The sequence below is a fragment of the Pristiophorus japonicus genome, chromosome 2 (assembly GCF_044704955.1).
Source record: "Pristiophorus japonicus isolate sPriJap1 chromosome 2, sPriJap1.hap1, whole genome shotgun sequence".
NCBI classification, from domain to species: Eukaryota; Metazoa; Chordata; class Chondrichthyes; family Pristiophoridae; genus Pristiophorus; species Pristiophorus japonicus.
Genome location: NC_091978.1, coordinates 283,941,067 through 283,961,557, shown reverse-complemented (window position 1 = coordinate 283,961,557; position 20,491 = coordinate 283,941,067). Strand labels below are relative to the sequence as shown.

The following is a 20,491-nucleotide window of genomic DNA, read 5'->3' as shown; positions in this document are numbered from 1 at the left end:
CACCCATAAGACAAAGGTCTTCCACCAGCCTGTCCTCGTCGCACAGCACTACCCCCCAGTCATCAAGATCCACGGCGTGGCCCTGGACAATGTGGACCATTTCCCATACCTCGGGAGCCTTTTATCAACAAAAGCAGACATTGATGAGGAGATTTAACATCACCTTCAGTGCGCCAGCGCAGCCTTCGGCCGGCTGAGGAAAAGAATGTTCGAAGACCAGGCCCTCAAATCTACCATCAAGCTCATGGTCTATAGGGCTGTAGTAATACCCAACCTCCTGTATGGCTTAGAAACATGGACCATGTACAGTAGACACCTCAGTCGTTGGAGAAATACCACCAACGGTGCCTCCGCAAGATCCTACAAATCCCCTGGGAGGACAAACGCACTAACATCAGCATCCTCGCCCAGGCCAACATCCCCAGCATTGAAGCACTGACCACACTTGATCAGCTCCGCTGGGCAGGCCACATTGTTCGCATGCCAGGCACGAGACTCCCAAAGCAAGCGCTCTACTCGGAACTCCTTCATGGCAAACAAGCCAAAGGTGGACAGAGGAAAAGTTACAAGGACACCCTCAAAGCCTCCCTGATAAAGTGCAACATCCCCACCGACACCTGGGAGTCCCTGGCGAAAGACCAGCCTTAGTGGAGGAAGTGCATCCGGGAGGGCGCTGAGCGCCTCGAGTCTCATTACCAACTACATTTAGAAGACAATCGCAGGTAGCAGAAAGAACGTGCGGCAAACCTGTCCCACCTTCCCTTCCCCTCAACGGCTGTTTGTCCCACCTGTGGCAGGGACTGTGGCTCTCGTATTGGACTGTTCAGCCACCTAAGGACTCATTCTAAGAGTGGAAACAAGCCTTCCTCGATTCCGAGAGACTGCCTATGAGGATGATGATGCATCCAGGCCAACCAATGAAAGTGGCGTACCCCATTCACAGTAATCATGCCTTCCATTTGTACGGAAATCACCATTTCTATGAATGGGGATACCCCCAAAAACGCAAACATTTTAAATAAATAAGAAAAACACTTCACATATTTAAAATTAATTGAAATTTAATTTAATTTAATGTTTTAGATCAAAATTTATTTTTTTGAAATTTTTTTAATGTTTTAATAGGAATAAAAATAAACTTATCTTAATGGACAGGGTTTTTAATATAAAAAATATTGATAACATTTTATTTTTCTATCTTTTAAAGCTCTTCAAAAGAGTTTGAAGGAAATTCGCTGGGCAAGAGTTGGGCAAACAATTCTCTGGTCGCGAAGGCCCTTCTCCCAAGGATGTGTGACAGATCACAAGTGCCGGACATCAGCACATGCGCATTGCGCACTGAGAACCGGCACTTACCTGTGCGTGTGCACATCGTACGTGCCCGTAGAGACCACGATTTTTGGCTCAATGATGTGCTGGTTTTATTACTTTCGCCCACTGCCACTATTCCAGATTAACTGCTGCTTGGTCAACCCAAAATATAATTTATTTACTCCTAACTTGAACATTCATGGGGGCAGATGAAACTGTTCTGTGGGCTGCACGTTTGATACCACTGCAAGCAGTTTGTTCACCCCTAGATTTATTGAACTCCAAGGTAGCACTCACAAGACTACCTGGGTTCAAATTCCATCAAAGAGAAATTTTAATTATAAACCAATGTGTTTTTTTGGTCAGCCAGATGTCTAACATTTGTGGTAACCCTTCACTGTGAATGAGTCACCAAACCAAATCACTGTGAAATATGCTAGTAGTGTTTTGTTTTGTCTTATTAGGAAAGCATGTTCTGTCTGTAGGGATGAACCCCAGTTACCCAAGCCCAAAGCAATTAGGTAAATTTGGCAAAAGCCAAGGTTTATTGACCACCCAGTGTCGGTAAAGGTCTTTTGGAGGTCAAACCTCACACAATAAAGAGCAATGGTGTGCTTCTGCTGCTTCTCCAGCCTGACCACCTTTAGACGTAGGCCCTGAAATCCAGGTTTCTTCTTCCCGCGGGCATTTGACTAAAAATAGGAGAAAAGATGCGCACTCACCTTTTGGTCGAATGCTCACCAGAAATCCCGGACTCGAGGCCTCTTCTTCTTGCGCAACGGAGCGCGTTCACGTGGGCATGTCCGTAGGAGTCACATGGGTCTGGACACCCAATCACTGTAAAGTATTTTCTCATTCATAGTAATAGGAGTTTCGTAAGTCTGAAACTCCTATTACTATGAATGAGAAACACACCCAAACACTACATAAACATTTTTTTTATAAACCTCATAAATGCATTACAGAAATTAAAGTTGATAGAAATGTTCTGAAACAAAAATATTTGCTGATTTTAAAAAAAAGTTTTAATTATGATTTAAAATTAAATTATCTGCGTAGGCAGGGTTTTTAACATAAATATGTATTTTTAAATGTTATTGTTATATGTTTTTAAACTTTTACGCTGGTAAAAGTCGGCTATTCGCCTGTTTTTACCAGGCGCAAGAGTTTTAAGGACATTCGCAGGGCAAGAGATGGGCAAATAGCCCAATCTCTGCCGTGGGAATGTCCTTCTCCCCAAGATGCAGCCATCTGTCGGAAAAGCCGGTTTTCAGCGCATGTGCATTGCGTGCCGAAAACCGGCTTTTGCGATGCCTTCCTGGGTCCGTACGGACCTGGGGAGGCCGGAATTTCAGGGCCTTTGGCTTTCGAGGTTATCTCGAGTTGATTATGAAGAATTACTTCCACCAGTAGTAGGTCTGTCCTTTCCAGTCCTATCAATGAAGCAGGTTGGTCGGGCTTAGGTTTAAGATTACCAAGTCTACCAGAGAAGATTAATCTGATTCCAGTCTCCCTTTACTATCTTGAAGACAACTGAGCCGCCAACAAGACTCTGCTTTTTGCTCTGGGGAAGGTAGACACTATTTGGTCATTAGACAACTGGCAAGTGTGGTTTTTGAGCCCTTGATAGGTGGATAATAGATGCTAGGTTAGAAATTGCTGCCCGCCCAAAACGGGGTGCTCCCATCCCGTTTCGATGGTTTTTACCGCAGATGCAGTTCAGGTCACCTCTTGAGCGACATTCGACTCTTTGGTTTTTTTTCTCTCCGATCCGGAAGTCGATCATATCATCATAGGCGGTCCCTCGAACGAGGATGACTTGTTTCCACACCAAAAGGGTTGAGTTCATGAATGTTTCAATGGAGGACCCGATATTCCAGTCCTGAACTCCAGGGGTAGAAGATGCCTGTGTGTGGATTTTTTTAACGTGTGGTGACCGTTGCACATCAGCCACCACATGGGCTTGACAGAGCTAGGCCTTTATCCAGTGGCAAGGGTAAACCAGGACGACTGGAGACCTGCTATGCTGCACGGACCTAGCGCACACACATATCGCAGTGTGGGCAGGCCCGTGCTGCCCCTGGGCCCTCGGCTCTTCTGGGCCCCACACCCTCATTTGCCACACCTCCGCCACAATGTCTCGTCGCTGATCTCTCACCGCTCCTCCGCCACGATCTCCCGTCACACCACAAAACATTCGCCGCACCTCCGCCACAATCTCTTGCCGCTCATCCACCCGAACTTCCCGCTCTTCCGCTGTGCCTGGGCCCCGCCGTTGTTCCTGCCCATGCTCCAACGGACGACCTAGGCCTTGATGACATCACCCAGTCCCCCACCTGAAAGTCGTCGCACACTTGGGAAGTTGTAGTGGCGCACTCCAGCTTTTTACCCTCCCGACCTGCGGTGGTGTCCTCTCGCAGGTCGGGGGCCCGCATTCCAGCTTACATGGAAATTACATGCTCAGGGAGTAACCATGGAAGCCACCCATTGTGGTGAGTCTTGAACCCTTTGGAAGCAGCAATGCAGCCAAGTTTACTTTATTGCACATGCCATCAGAATCAAGGCTGGTGTCACCTGCAGTGTGGTAAACACTTTCTGAGAGCCACTGAAATCACAAGGTTTGGTGGACAGCGAAGGAGCTCAGGAGCTTTGCCCTCCATTCCCACTTCACGCCTGCAATAGGGTCTCCATTTGTCTGGTTTTGAATCTGGTATTTAGTGAGACTGACAGACACTTTTGAAATGTAAACCAGGCACTAAAAGTGTGACCTTTATAACTGAAGTCTGTTTTTCTGCTAATTTCCATGTCTTATGATGCAGAGACATTAGCACCATTTTTAAAACAGCAGCAAAACAAACATCTAGTTGCAGCTCCAATCCCACCCACTGCACCGGCTTTATCCTCCCCCTGCTCCAGCTTTGTGAAAATGTAGCAATTCTGGACATTTGAAGAAAGTTTGAGCAGGTTGGGTCTAAGCTCATTGGAGTTTAGAAGAATGAGAGGTGATCTTATTGAAACATATAAGTTTCTGAGGGGGCTTGGGGTTGCTAGCCACCAGGTGGCGCCACTGTCGGAGGTCATTGGGCTGTAGGCACATGTGTGCGGCCCAGGTATAAAAGGTAAGCCATCATGTAATGTAATCACTTTGGGCCCGAATAAAGCAGAGCCAGGTTTGTACCTGTGCTAGTTAACAGTATTCAGTCTATCAAGTTATTACATACATAACATTTGGCAATGAGGTAACTTAAGAACCTTCGCATGCAAAAAAAATGAGCACAATTGGAATTCTGGAGGGAGAGGATAGGGCAGATTTTGTAGCTCGCCTGGACCAGTACTTCATGGCCAACAAAATGGAGGAACCCACTGACGCAGTTAGGCACAGGGCAGTCTTCCTCACGGTTTGCGTTCTGAAAATCTATGGACTCATAAAGAATCTTCTCTCACCTGCAAGTCCAATGGACAAGGACTATGAGGAATTGTGTGCTCTGGTACGTGACCATCTCAAACCAGAAGAAGGCATCATCATCTCACGATATTGATTCTACAAGCATGTTCGTTCTGAGGGCCAGGATGTGTCGGAATTCGTTGCCGACCTAAGATGTCTAGCTGTATCGTGTAAGTTCGAAAACACGTTGGGAGACATGCTGCGGGACTTCTTTGTAATCAGCATCAACCACAAGATGATCCTGCGTAAGCTACTGACGGCGGAGAAACTGGATTTGAGCAAGGCCATCACGATTGCCCAGGCATGCATGACAAAAACTTAAAGCAGATATCATCGAAGAATCGGAACTCGGCAATTACTGTAAACAAGATTGTATCGTCGTTTGGCAGAGCTGCATATGGCAGGGCCTACTCAACTGCATACGCGAAACCTGTGGCTGCTCAAAGTCTGCCAACGGGAATGAATCCGATTTCACCGTGTTGGCGTTGTGGGGGCAATCATTGGCCTCATCAGTGTCGGTTTAAATAGTACATTGTAAAAGCTGTTCGAGACTGGGGCATCTCCAGCACATGTGTCCGCAACTGAGCAAACGTGCCGCGACACGCCACGTGGAGGATATTGACCAGTATAGCGCGGATCCGGATATGCAATCCAAGATACCAGAGGAGGAAGTGTATGGACTGTATTCGTTTCTAACAAAGAGCCAACCGATAATGATTAATGTGAAACTTAACGGTGTGCTGGTACCGATGGAATTGGACACGGGTGCGAGTCAATCAATATTGAGCCAGAGGACATTAGACAAGCTGTGGGATACTAAGGCAGTGAGGCCTAAGCTGAGTCCAGTCAATCCCAAGTTGCGTAAGTACACTAAAGAACTCAGAAGGGTGATTGGCAGTGCAGTAGTCAATGTGTCGTATGATGGTGCGGTTCATGATTTACTGTTATGGATTGTTCCAGGCAATGGTCCAACGCTGTTTAGCAGGAATTGGCTGGAAAAAAATCTAATCCAATTGGAATGATATCAAAGAGTTGTCGTCGGAGGATGGTACTCCATGTTCTTCAGTGCTGAGCAAGTTCCCCTCGCTGTTTGAACCAGGCATCGTCAATTTCATGGGAGCCAAGGTGCAGATCCACTAGGATCGGATGCAAGACCCATCCATCATAAAACTCGGGCGGTTCCGTACATGGTGAGGGAGAAGGTCGAAATCGAACAGGACAGACTCCAGCGTTAAGGGGTCATATCACCGGTCGAATTTAACAAATGGGACAACCACATTGTTCCTGTTTTGAAGTGTGTCAGTATTTGTGGAGACTACAAGGTTACGATCAACCGAGTTTCAAAACAGGATCAATACCCGTTACCAAAGACTGATGACTTGTTTGTAACGCTAGCCGGGGGGAAGTTGTTCACTAAACTGGATCTGACGTCGGCCTACATGACACAGGAGCTGGTCGAGACGTCGAAAAAACTTACGTGCATCAACACTCATAAAGGACTGTTTATCGACAACAGATGTCCTTTTGGAATTCGCTCAGCTGTAGCCATATTTCAGAGGAACGTGGAGAGACCACTGAAGTCCATCCCTAGAACTATCGTGTTCCAAGATGACATCCTGGTCACAGGTCATGACATCGCCGAACATCTGAACAACGTGGAAGAGGTTCTACATCGACTGGACAAAGTGGGACTCAGAGTGAAACGTTCGAAGTGCATCTTCATGGCACCGGAAGTCAAATTCCTGGGGAGGAAAATTGCTGCTGACGGCATCAGGCCTACGGACAAGAAAACCAAGGCCATCAAAAATGCACCCAAGTCTCAGAATGTGATGGAGCTGTGTTCGTTCCTTGGTCTACTCAACTACTTCAGTAATTTCCTACCTAGATTGAGCACTTCATTAGAGCCACTGCACATGCTGCTAAGAAAAGGCGACAACTGGGTTTGGGGTGCGTCTCAAGATAGAGCTTTTGAGAAAGCTACTAATCTGCTTTGCTCTAACAAGCTGCTGATACATTATGATCCGTGTAAGCGTCTAGTATTGGCCTGTGATGCTTCGTTATATGGAGTTGGTTGCGTGTTCCAACAAGCTCATGAGTCGGGTAAACTACAACCTGTTGTGTATGCTTCTAAAAGTTTGTCAAAGGCAGAAAGAGCCTACAGCAAGGTAGAAAAAGAAGCACTAGCCTATGGGCCTGGGGTTAAAAAGATGCATCAGTCCCTGTTTGCTCTTCAGTTTGAACTGGAAACAGATCACAAGCCACTCATTTCATTGTTTTCGGAAAACAAAGGAATCAATACCAATTATCGTCCCGCATCCAGAGGTGAGCACTGACATTATCTGCCCATGATTATGTCATCAAGACCCACGGTGTGGCCCTGGACACCGTGGAACACTTTCCATATCTCGGGTGCCTCCTATCAACAAGAGCAGGCATCGACAACGAGATCCAACACCGCCTCCAGTGTGTCAGTGCAGCCTTTGGCCGCCTGAGGAAAAGAGTGTTTGAAGACCAGGCCCTCAAAACTGCCACCAAGCTCATGGTCTACAGGCCTGTAGTAATACCTGCCCTCCTGTATGGCTCAGAGACATGGACCATGTACAGTAGACACCTCAAGTTGCTGGAGAAATATCACCAACAATGTCTCCGCAAGATCCTACAAATCCTCTGGGAGGACAGGCGCACCAACATCAGCGTCCTCATTCAGGCCAACATCCCCAGCATTGAAGCACTGACCACACTCGATCAGCTCCACTGGACAGGCCACATAGTCCGCATGCCAGACACGAGACTCCCAAAGCAAGTGCTCTACTTGAAGCTCCTTCACGGTAAACGTGCCAAAGGTGGGCAGTGGAAACGCTACAAGGACACCCGCAAAGCCTCCCTGATAAAGTGCGACATCCCCACTGACACCTGGGAGTCCCTGGCCTAAGACCGCCCTAAGTGGAGGAAGCGCATCCGAGAGGGCGCTGAGCACCTCGAATCTCAACGGCAAGAGCATGCAGAAATCAAGCGCAGGCAGTGGAAAGAGCGTGTGGCAAACGAGTCCCACCCTCAACGACTATCTGCCCCACCTGTGACAGAGTCTGTGGCTCTTGTATTGGACTGTTCAGCCACCAAAGAACTCACTTCAGGAGTGGAAGCAAGCCTTCCTCGATCCTGAGGGACTGCCTATGATGATAATGATGATTATGTCATTCGCCATAGACCTGGCACCGAGAATTGTGCCGATGCACTGAGCCGTCTGCCCTTGCCCGTTACCAGAGGTGGAGATGCCACAACCTGCAGACCTACTGTTAGTTATGGATGCTTTTGAAAGTGAAGGAACCCCTGTCACGGCTCAACAACTTAAGACCTGGACCAGCCAGGACCCGATATTATCGGTTGTGAAACATTGTGTCCTTAATGATGATTGGTCTGCCAAACCCAAGCAAATGGTTGATGAGACCAAACCTTACAACCATTGCAAAGATGAACTATCCATTCAGTCAAATTGTTTACTGTGGGGTAATCGTGTTGTTATGCCTAAAAAAGGCAGAGAGAAATTTGTACATGATCTACATAGCACTCATCCCAGTATTGTGATGATGAAAGCCATTGCCAGGTCTCATGTATGGTGGTCTGGAATTGACTCTGATCTGGAATCATGTGTGCATCAGTGCAACACTTGCATGCAGCTAAGTAAAGCAGCAGCAGAATCGCCGCTGAGTCTGTGGTCGTGGCCTTCGAAACCATGGTCCAGGATCCACATCGACTTTGCAGGTTCCTTCCTGGGAAAGATGTTTTTAGTTGTAGTGAATGCATATTCCAAGTGGATAGACTGTATAATCATGTCATCCAGTACATCCACAGCTGCCATTGAGAGCCTTCGTATCATGTTTGCCACTCATGGTCTGTCCGACATCGTTGTGAGCAACAACGGACTTTGCTTCACTCGTCTGGAGTTTCAAGAGTTCATGAAACTCAAAAGTATCAAACATGTGAGGTTAGCACCATTCAAACCCGCATCTAATGGTCAAGCAGAGCATGCTGTCCAAACTATCAAGCAGAGTATGAAACGTGTAACTCAAGGTTCACTGCAGACTCGCTTGTCATGTATATTGCTTAGTTACAGGACAAGACCCCACATGCTTACCGGGGTCCCCCCTGCTGAACAATTGATGAAGAGAGGTCTCAAGACCAAGCTCTCTCTTGTCCACCCTGACTTGAACGATCATGTTGAATACAGACGCCAAAGTCAGCAGTATTATGATCGCGTTGCAGTGTTATGCGACATTTCTGTTAACGATCCTGTGTATGCACTAAATTATGGTCAAGGTCCCAAGTGGATCGCCGGTACTGTTATGGCCAAGGAGGGTAACAGAGTGTTTATCGTTAAGCTCAAGAATGGGCAAACATGCAGAAAACATGTTGATCAGATAAAGCTGCGACACACGGATGAACCGGAACAGTCTGAGGAAGACACAATCAGTGACCAACCAACCTACCCTCAGTCATCAGAGGACCCTGCTGTCGTCAGTGAATCTGGACTTTCAATCCCTAACATGGTCTTTGCCACGCCCACCAGTTCGGCTACCCAGCCCCCAGTCATAACAGACTCAGAACGCTCGCCCAAGGCTGGAGTTGAACTGAGACGATCAACTCGGGAGCGGAAAGCCCCAGACCGTCTCAATTTGTAAAAAGACTATTACTAATATCTTAAAGGGGGAATATTGTCACGGATGTATGCTTGGAGTTACTAGCCACCAGGTGGCGCCACTGTCGGAGATTATTGGGCTGTACGCACGTGTGTGCGGCCCAGGTATAAACGACAAGCCATCATGTAGTGTAATCATTTTGGGCCCTAATAAAGCAGAGCCAGATTTGTACCTGTGTTAGTTAACAGTATTCAGTCTATCGAGTTATTACATACATAACATTTGGCGACGAGGGTAGATGCAGAGAGGATGTTTCCCCTCGTGGGGAAAAAAACTAGGGGGCATAGTTTCAGAATAAGGGGTCGCCCTTTTAAAACGGAGATGAGGAATTTCTTCTCTCAGAGGATTGCGAATCTTTGGAATTCTCTACCCCAGAGAGCTGTGAATGTTGGGTCATTGAAGATATTTAAGGTGGAGATAGACAGATTTTTTGAACTACAGAAGAGCCAAGGGTTATGGGGAGCGGGCAGGAACGTGGCGTTGAGGCCAAGATCAGATCAACAATGGCCGTATTTAATAGCGGAGCAGGCTCGAGGGGCCAAATGGCCTACTCTTGCTCCAATGATTATGTTCTTATGTTCTTGTTTACTTAAAATTAAAAGCCTTCATGTGGCAAGTCAATCTGTGCCACGCTGCAAATAAAATAAATGCCCAGTGAGTTTTCCCCCAAACCAGATTCTACAAACGTCTTATTTGGAGATTAATGGGGGTGGTGACTACACCCGAGGGGTGGATACGGGGTGGTGACTACACTCGAGGGGTGGATACGGGGTGGTGACTACACTCGAGGGGTGGATACGGGGTGGTGACTACACCCGAGGGGTGGATACGGGGCGGTGACAGCAACTGAAGGACAGAAGGTGGGAGCGGAGCGGAGGGACCGCGGCGATGACTTGCGTCACCATGACTCTCCCCTTCACTTAAAGGGGAGAGCCTCTGACATTATAAAACTTCGGGCCACTGGGCCACCAGGGAGGGTTTTGGCCGGGCCAGCGGCCTAGCACCCAAGAGGGGGTACCAGGCTGCCTATTGGCAGCCCGGCCGAACCCGGGGACGTATTTGTCGGGTCGACATGTCAGTCAGCCGATAAAAAAAAATATGGTGGCAATGGCAATGAGCCCTCCCCTTTAAGGGAAGCCGCACCGCGGTTGTAGAAGGCCACAGCCTCACTGGACCACCAGGAAAAAGCTTGTTTTGGCATCGCCAGGCGGGTCGAAGATTTTCCCTGGGGAATGTCGCCGCCGGGGGTCAGATCAGCGGTGCACCCGATGATGACGCGCTTAAGGTGGATTGGCAGCAGCGGAGTGGTAGGGTGGTAATCGGGGCACACCCGGGAAAACTCAGGAAGGCAATTGGGCTAGCAGCGGCCATTCCACTAAAAGTCAGCAGCCACTCTACTCCGCAGGGTGGCTGCCGATTTGTGGTGGTAACTGGCCTTAAGGAGAGGGGCAATTTCGGCCCCACTGAGTCTTCTCCTGAGTGGTGTAATGAGCAGCAAAACCGATCATAAAATATGAGTGCATTGCCATGAGCCGGTGGCGACAGAGTGGACAAACATCATAATCCATTCAATAATAATCCCACCAGTTCGGAATGAACGGCTTCAGCAGCAACTGCAACAAACTTCAACTCATCTAGAACTGTTTTCAGCATCTTCACCCACACAAAGTCTTGTTAACCCATTACTCCAATCCTCGCCAACCTCCACTCCCCATCTTCCAACAAATTCATTTCAAGATGCTTGCCCCCATGTACAATACCCTCCATGGCCTCTCTCCACCCTACTTCTGCCAGCTCCTCCAGCCCTATGATCCTGCTCACTCCCTTTACCTTCCTGAATTTGGACTATGGTGCATCCCATTATCTTTACCCCACCATTCGTGCCAAAGCCTTCTCCAATCGTGACTCTGCAGTCTGGAATTCTCTTCCACCTTGCTGTATCTCCACCTTCAAATGCTATTTCAAACCCTACTTTTGCAACCATGCCTTTGATTACTCTTCCAGGCCTTCTCCCTTTTTCCTGCTGGGTTTCCTGCTGACCACTTTGGGAGGTATCTTAGGACATTTTTCTACATTAAAGGTGCTATCTGGGTGCAAGTTGTTGTCATTGACCATAATTCAAAGTAACAGAATACAGATCGAACTGATTGTAACAACAAAAAATAAGCTTGAGGTGGAAGAATTTTGTCACTGTGGCCTCCTTTGCTGGTTGGTCATGATTTGAGGTGAGTAGAGCCTTTTGTGCTTGGAATTGCATCCTGCCTGAGAACTATCCAAACTCACAACTGAAGCAGTGTTGGGCAACTCTAGCTCTTAAAATTAACGTATTATGCATATTAAAGCACTGTTATTATTGATAATAGAGTACCAGAGTGCACTTTTATTTTGTGATTAATGCACTTTGGCCAACAGATGATTACTATCTAATATTTTCTCTTTCAGATCATTTGCCTGCAGGATTTTTTTGGGGACGACGATGTCTTTGTTGCATGCGGTCCAGAAAAGTATCGCTACGCCCAGGATGACTTTTTGCTGGACAGTAGTGGTAAGATTCTGTGGCTCATTCTCTTTATGATTAAATCTGAATCTCTCTCTCCTAAAGGAGAGTTAAAAAGATTTTCCATTGGGCTGCATCGGAGGAATTATTAATTGTCTTTTTAACAGCAGTGAATTGATTGTTTTATTTGAAGTTCTGCTAAACCGTGTGAATTGTTCCATAGAAAATTGTTACTTGACTTCTAACCAGATTTCCTTTACATAGGATATATGGGCTCAATTTTCCCGAGTCATTTGCGGCGTTTTTTTGGCGCGCGTCATTCTTTTTGGCGTAAGTATTTAAATCAAAGTTTCCCCCAGGAATCTGCGCCGGTGTAACTGAGTTAGTTACGATGTTTTTGCGTTAGGTTTTTTGACGTCATGTCTGCATCAGTTTTGATGATTTTTCAGTTTGCCTCCAAAAAAACTCTGCTAGGTCAGCGTATCTAGCCACTCCCGAAAAACCTTCTGGTGAGTTAACAGAAAGCAGTGCACATTGAGAAATCGGCACTGAAAGACACCATTGTTTTTCATCAAAGTTTTTGGAGAGAGTCAAGAACACTTTAAATATCCATAAAAAAGATGATTCTTTTTTACCTTTCAACCGAGTACATGGAAGTTTCATGGAATTCAGAAGTTTTCATTTTTTTTTACTCGCATGTCACCACTGAACATCTTCAAACAGGGCTGGAGAGTCATAGCGTCGGCCGGCAGAATTGGCCCTGCGCCCGGATGTGGGCATGGGGCTCGGCTGAAAAACAAGTCCGACAGCCAGGGGGAGGGTGCAGTGAGCTGCGGGGGGTGGGGGGGCGGGGAGGTGGCGATCGGAAGACTGCACTAGGCAGCAAATGAGCTCGGGGGAAGGAGAAGCCACAAGACTGCAATGAGCCCGGGGGGTGAGGGGGGGGGGGCGGGAGTTGTGGGGGAAGAGAGGTCACAAGACTGATGAGACCTGAGTGTGGTCTATATGGACCTTAGGGAGACAACAAAAAACCTGTCCTGCCTGCCTTCCTGCCATTTTGAGCTTCTTGCACAGGTAAAATTTAACCATGGGGGTAATACTGACAATGCCATTTCTTGTGCAAGCCTTCTGCATCATGGTGCTACGGAGGAGACAAATGATTCGACATCATCGGATGAGGAACCTCAGAGCCCTTAGGGTGATGGGCAGGAGGCCTTAACCACCTCTGGTATATCGAGACAGACGTTCATACCTGCACCTGAGTGATGCAGACTGTGTCAGAAGGTTGCGTTTCTGCAAAGAAGTTGTAACTGAGATCTGTGAGTTGGTGAAAACAGACATGCAACCTAGAAGCATCAGAAGGACTGCTTTGTCAGTTGAAGTGAAGGTTACAGTTGCACTTTCATTCTATGCCTCCAGGTCGTTTCAAGCTACAACTGGGGATGTGTGTGCTATTTCGCAACATGCAACACTTGTCTGCATTCGGCATGTATGCCCAGAGGAATGACTATATAAAGCTCCCCATGACCGCCCAGGCAATGCGTGACAGGGCTGTGGGCTTCTCCAGGATTGCTGGCTTCCCAAAGGTACAGGGCTGCATTGATTTTACCCACATCACCTTGCGAGCACCTTTGGAGGATTCCGAGATGTACAGGAACAGAAAAGGCTTCCATTCCATTAATGTGCAGCTCGTGTGTGACGACATGCAGCGCATCATGTCAGTTGATGCAAGGTACCCTGGGAGCACCCATGATGCGTTCATCCTACACGAGAGCGTTATATCTGCCACATTTCAGCAGCAACCAGAAGGGCAGAGCTGGCTACTGGGAGACAAAGGGTACGGTCTCGCCACCTGGCTCATGACTCCCCTACATTCCGGAGGCTACTTGCTATACTCCCCTGAAATTGTCGGTCAGTTCACTGTTGTGTGCTGTATGCTGCATAACTTAGCCATCATGAGGCAGCAGCAGCTGGTAGTATAAGACCCACCTGCAGTGAGAGTGGCTGATGATAATGATGAGAAAGTGACGAATAGGAGGACGAGGAAGCCATGCAAGTACCTGAACCCGGATCACGACGGCAGAGGAGGGCTGGCGTCGTGCCCCTTTAACGATTGCTCGAGGCTTGTGCCAGCAGTTCATCCGTGACTGCTTTGCTGCCTGAAGGCTCAGCGGCAACTATTCCACATGGACCATGTTTACTGTTTGGACTTGTTCTGTAATGTTGTGTTGTGTTAATGGAACAAATGATGGAAATGATTCTTGTTCACTTCAAAAGTTGTGTTAATAATGGAACAAATAATGTAAATAATTCAGTTTTAATGTAAAATATATTTTATTCAAAAAGTTTAACAAACAGTTCTTTGTACTTAACTTCAATAAAATTATTCTTGCATCAAACTTTAAAGATTTCAGTTACGATCACTTACAAACTTTAAGATCACTTACTAACTTTTAAACTTGTAAATTTACATAACTTACAAAAAACTTTTAATTTAAGAACAACAGTTACAACAGTAACAGTAATGATAACAACAGCAGCAACAGCAAAGAAAGGCTGCACCCATCTCTCCTCCACCTTATTCTAACACCGCCCGCCGCATTTGTTCTTGGTGACTCCACCACCCCTGCCCGCAGGCAGTGGCACATTGTTTCTGGGGTTGGTACCAAGTTTATTCTTTCTAAGATCTCGGGTAGTGGACACGTGTTGCGGGGGGTGGGAGGTGGGCAGGGATAGGCAGCAAGGTGGAGGGCCCAGGTGGCAATGTGGAGGGCCCAGTTGACAATAATATGGAGGGCCCGGCTTGGGGCTCTTCAGAGGCTGGTGTAGGGATTGGAGTGGGCATGGCAGTTGATTCTGTCAGTGGGCGTGGGATCTGGGCATTTTCCCTTATTGCAGCAGCTAATTCAAACATGCCGTCCGTCATGCGCCCTGACAGTGTCTCAACGACCTGCAACATTCCCTCCCTCATGTTGAGCAAAACTGTCTGAACTGTCTGTGACATTCCCTTCCTCATGTTCAGTGATAGTGTTTGCACCATCTCTGACATTCCCTCCCTGATGTTCACTAACAGCACATCAGCTACCTGTGACATTCCCTCCCTCGTGGTCACTGACATGGTTTCAGCTGACTGAGATATTCCCTCACTCATGGTCCCAGACATCGTTCCCATTTCTCGTGCAATTGCTTTTACTTCTCCCGACAGTCCCGCTACCTCATCACCCATCCCACTGATGGTGTCCAGGAGTGATCGCGTAAGGTCTCCGCACTCATTGCCATCATCTGAACCACATCTGTTAGATCCTGCAACTCAGGAGAGCGCTGTCGAGCTCTCCTGCCCCTCCTCCCTACAGGTGTGGCTCGCACCCCACCACTGGGCCCCGCAGCTTTGGAAGGTGGGGCCCTGGGTGTGCCTCGCTGCACCCCGCCACTGGGACCCGCAGCCTCGGAAGGTGGGGCCCTGGGTGTGCCTCGCTGCACCCCACCACTGGGACCCGCAGCCTCGGAAGGTGGGGCCCTGGGTGTGCCTTGCTGCACCACACCACTGGGACCCGCAGCCTCGGAAGGTGGGGCCCTGGGTGTGCCTCGCTGCACCCCATCACTGGGACCCGCAGCCTCGGAAGGTGGGGCCCTGGGTGTGCCTCGCTGCACCCCACCACTGGGACCCGCAGCCTCGGAAGGTGGGGCCCTGGGTGTGCCTCGCTGCACCCCACCACTGGGACCCGCAGCCTCGGAAGGTGGGGCCCTGGGTGTGCCTCGCTGCACCCCACCACTGGGACCCGCAGCCTTGGACGTTAGGAAACCACGGAATGACCTACCAACACTCAAACCACTAGTCACAGAAGAGGCTGGCATCTCAATGGGCGGCATCTGCACCTCCTGCAACTTTTTAGAGAGGGTGTCTTTCTGCTGGGTGGGACATATACAGCTGGTCACATTTACAATTACAATTCCATTGAATAAATGAAAATATTACTTACACTAACTACTTGACCAAGGTCCTGCCACAAAGTCAGTAAAACAGTGGGGGTTTCATCCATCTCCATCCCCTCCCTCCTTCCCCTCACCCCCATGCTTTGGTCTGGAGGGTGAGAATGGAAGATTCAGGCTCGTCTGCATCTGAATCTTCTGCCTCGTCAGGGTTGGCCTCAAGTTCTGCAAAATATAACAGAACAGACAAATGGTTAGCAGCAGAGGAGGGGGCAGGGTGGGTGGCATGAGTAGACTCACACATCACAGACCAGGCAGTAGGCTGATTTGAAGAACCACGATGAATGATAGCACATTGCATCAATCCAAGCATAGATGATGGAGACATCCCCAGGAACCAAAGTATGGCTAGCCTACGCAGTACTTAACATTTAGCAAAGCCAGAATGTGGAATTTGCAGGACTTACCCTCTCCCTCGAGTGTGGATCCAACTTGTGCAGTGGTGGTTGCTTTTCTCCAGGCAGGACCCATCAAAGCAGCAACTCTCTCTTCCAAGGGTGTCAGTGGCTGCAGATTTGCCGGGTCTCCTCCTGTTCAAGTTCTTTCCCTTGTGTTATGTGCCACCTTCCCTTGCATAGATGAAAATGCAACTTTTTAGAGAGGGTGTCTTTCTGCTGGGTGGGACATATACAGCTGGTCACATTTACAATTGCAATTCCATTGAATAATTGAAAATATTACTTTCACTAACTACTTGACCAAGGTCCTGCCACTTTTTACACTGGCCTCCAGATCTCGTGGTGTTCACCATTGCACAGTGATCTTCTGCAGCTTGGTTCCTGCGTTTCTTCATTTCTTTGGGTGGAACTTTTATTTGACCTCTGCTGGTGTTCAGCTCTTGCCATCTGTTCTCAATCACAGTAACTAGTGCCTCCACTTCATCCTGTAAGAAATTCTTGGTCCTTGCACCGCGTTGCATCTTGTATTGCAGCTCCAATTTTTCCAATGCTCTCACACAGCACTCAAGGTTCTCACACACACAACTGGCCCTTTAAAAATGGCCGATTGCAGACCGGGAACTGTACTGCGCATGCACGTCCATTGGGATCACATCAAAAAATCCTCTTTTTTTCACGCATATGCAGAAGGTGCGGCATGGTTTTCTCATCGCAGACAGCAGGCTCCACCCCCCCACCCCCCCCCCCGGCTCCCCCCCCCCGGCCCCACCGAGGCGACTGGACAGGCTGCGTGGCGCCAAATTTGAAAAATGCAGCGGGAAACTTTGGATAAATATAACTTTGGCGCATTTCTGGCCTAGAAAAATGGGCGTAACTCTGGCAATACGCCAAAAAACGGGCTTGGGCAAAATTGAGCCTGACAACCCAGAAACAGGCCATTCGGCTCAACCAGTACATGCGGGCGTTTATGCTCCACTCGAGTCTCCTCCCGTCATAGAATCATATAAACATAGAAAATAGGTGCTGGAGTAGGCCATTCGGCCCTTCGAGTCTGCAGCACCATTCAATAAGATCATGGCTGATCATTCACCTCAGTAACCCTTTCCTGCTCTCTCTCCATACCCCTTGATCCCTTTAGCCTTAAGGGCCATATCTAACTCCCTCTTGAATATATCTAATGAACTGGCATCAACAACTCTCTGCGGCAGGAAATTCCACAGATTGAAGAAGTTTCTCCTCATCTCAGTCCTAAATGGCTTACCCTTATCCTTAGACTATGTCCCCGGGTTCGGGACGTCCCCAATGTCGGGAACATTCTTCCTGCATCTAACCTGTCCAGTCCCGGCAGAATTTTATATGTTTCTATGAGATCCACTCTCATCCTTCTAAACTCCAGTGAATACAGGCCCAGTCAATCCAGTCTCTCCTCATATGTCAGTCCTGCCATCCCGGGAATCAGTCTGGTGAACCTTCGCTGCACTCCCTCAATAGCAAGAACGTCCTTCCTCAGATTAGGAGACCAAAACTGCACACAATATTCCAGGTGAGGCCTCACCAAGGCCCTGTACAGCTGCAGTAAGAACTCCTGCTCCTATACTCAAATCCCCTAGCTATGAAGGCCAACATGCCATTTTTCTTCTTCATCGCTTGCTCTACCTGCATGCCAACCATCAATGACTGATGTATCGTGACACCCAGGTCTCGTTGCACCTCCCCTTTTCCTAATCTGCCACCATTCAGGTAATATTCTGCCTTCGTGTTTTTGCCACCAAAATGGATAACCTCACATTTATCCACATTATACTGCATCTGCCACGTGTTTGCCCACTCACCTAACGTGTCCAAATCACCCTGCAGCCTCTTAGCATCCTCCTCACAGCTCACACCGCCACCCAGCTTAGTGTCATCTGCAAACTTGGAGATATTACACTCAATTCCCTCATCCAAATCATTAATGTATATTGTAAATAGCTGGGATCCCAGCACTGAGCCCTGCGGTACTCCACTAGTCACTGCCTGCCATTCTGAAAAGGACCCGTTTATCCCGACTCTTTGCTTCCTATCTGCCAACCTGTTCTCTATTCACATCAGTACATTACCCCAATGCCATGTGCTTTAATTTTGCACACCAATCGCTTGTGTGGGACCTTGTCAAAAGCCTTTTGAAAGTCCAAATACACCACATCCACTTGTTCTTCCTTGTCTACTCTACCAGTTACAGCCTCAAAAAATTCTAGATGTATCAAACACGATTTCCCTTTCATAAATCCATGCGGACTTGGACCGATCCCGTCACTGCTTTCCAAATGTGCTGCTATTTCATCTTTAATAATTGATTCCAACATTTTCCCCACTACTGATGTCAGGCTAACCAGTCTATAATTACCTGTTTTCTCTCTCCCTCCTTTCTTAAAAAGTGGTGTTACATTAGCTACCCTCCAGTCCATAGGAATCAATCCAGAGTCGATAGACTGTTGGAAAATGATCACCAATGCATCCACTATTTCAAGGGCTACTTCCTTAAGTACTCTGGGATGCAGACTATCAGCCCCCGGGTATTTAGTGGCCTTCAATCCCATCAATTTCGCTAACATAATTTCCCACCAAATAAGGATTTCCTTCAGTTCCTCCTTCTCACGAGACCCTCGGTCCCCTAGTATTTCCAGAAGGTTATTTGTGTCTTCCTTCGTGAAGACAGAACCAAAGTATTTGTTTAACTGGTCCGCCATTTCTTTGTTTCCCATTATAAATTCACCTGAATCTGACTGCAAGGGACCTATGTTTGTTTTAACTAATCTTTTTCTCTTCACATATTTATCGAAGCTTTTGCAATCAGTTTTTATGTTCCCAGCAAGCTTCCTCTCATACTCTATTTTTCCCCTCCTAATTAAACCCTTTGTCCTCCTCTGCTGTATTATAAAATTCTCCCAGTCCTCAGGTTTGCTGCTTTTTCTAGCCAATTTATATGCCTCTTCCTTGGATTTAACACTATCCTTAATTTCCTTTGTTAGCCATGGTTGAGCCACCTTCCCCGTTTTATTTTTACTCCAGACAGGGATGTACAATTGTTGAAGTTCATCCATGTGATCTTTAAATGTTTGTCATTACCTATCCACCGTCAACCTTTTAAGTATCACTCGCCAGTCTATTCGAGCCAATTCACATCTCATACCATCGAAGTTACCTTTCCTTAAGTTCAGGACTCTACTATCTGAATTAACTGTGTCACTCTCCATCTTAATAAAGAATTCTACCATATTATGGTCACTCTTCCCCAAGGGGCCTCGCACAACAAGATTGCTAATTAGACCTTTCTCATTACACATCACCCAGTCTAAGATGGCCAGCCCTCTCGTTTGTTCCTCGACGTATTAGTCTAGAAAACCATCCCTAATACACTCCAGGAAATCCTCCTCTACTGCATTGCTACCAGTTTGGTTACCCCAATCAATATGTAGATTAAAGTCGCCCATGATAACTGCTGTACCTTTATTGCACGCATCCCTAATTTCTTGTTTGATGCTGTCCCCTACCTCACTACTTCTGTTTGGTGGTCTGCACACAACTCCCACTAGCGTTTCCTGCCCTTTGGTATTCCGTAGCTCCACCCATACCAATTCCACATCATCCAAGCTAATGTCCTTCCTTACTATTGCGTTAATTTCATCTTTAACCAGCAATGCCACCCCACCTCCTTTTTCTTTCTGTCTATCCTATCTAAATGTCGAATACCCCTGGATGTTGAGTTCCCAGCCTTGATCACCCTGGAGTCATCTTTCCTCATCTAAATCTTTCAGCATAACCCTTTATTTCCTTCTCTCTCATATGCTTATGTAGCCTCCCCTTAAATGCATCTATACTATTCGCTTCAACCACACCCTGTGGTAGCGAGTTCCACATTCTCACCACTGTTTGGGTAAAGAGGTTTCTTCTGAATTCCCTATTGGATTTCTTGGTGACTACCTTATATTGATGGCCTCTAGTTATGCTGTTCACCACAAGTGGAAACATTCTCTCTGTATCCACTCTATCAAAACCTTTCATAATTTTAAAGACCTCTCTATTAGATCACCCCTCAGCCTTATTTTTTCAAGAGAAATGAGATCCAGCTTGTTCATCCTTTCCTGATATGTATCCCCTCACATTTCTGGTA

At 47.5% G+C, this 20,491-nt stretch overlaps 1 protein-coding gene across 1 annotated transcript in view; it reads left to right on the top strand.

Annotated features, from left to right (window-relative positions):
• The window catches only part of dclk2a (doublecortin-like kinase 2a), a 640,305-nt gene that overhangs the window by 316,711 nt on the left and 303,103 nt on the right, over window positions 1-20,491 (top strand). The window contains exon 3 of the mRNA XM_070871479.1: window positions 11,896-11,998. Coding sequence (XP_070727580.1) covers window positions 11,896-11,998 — 103 coding nt within the window. The remainder of the gene's footprint in view (window positions 1-11,895; window positions 11,999-20,491) is intronic.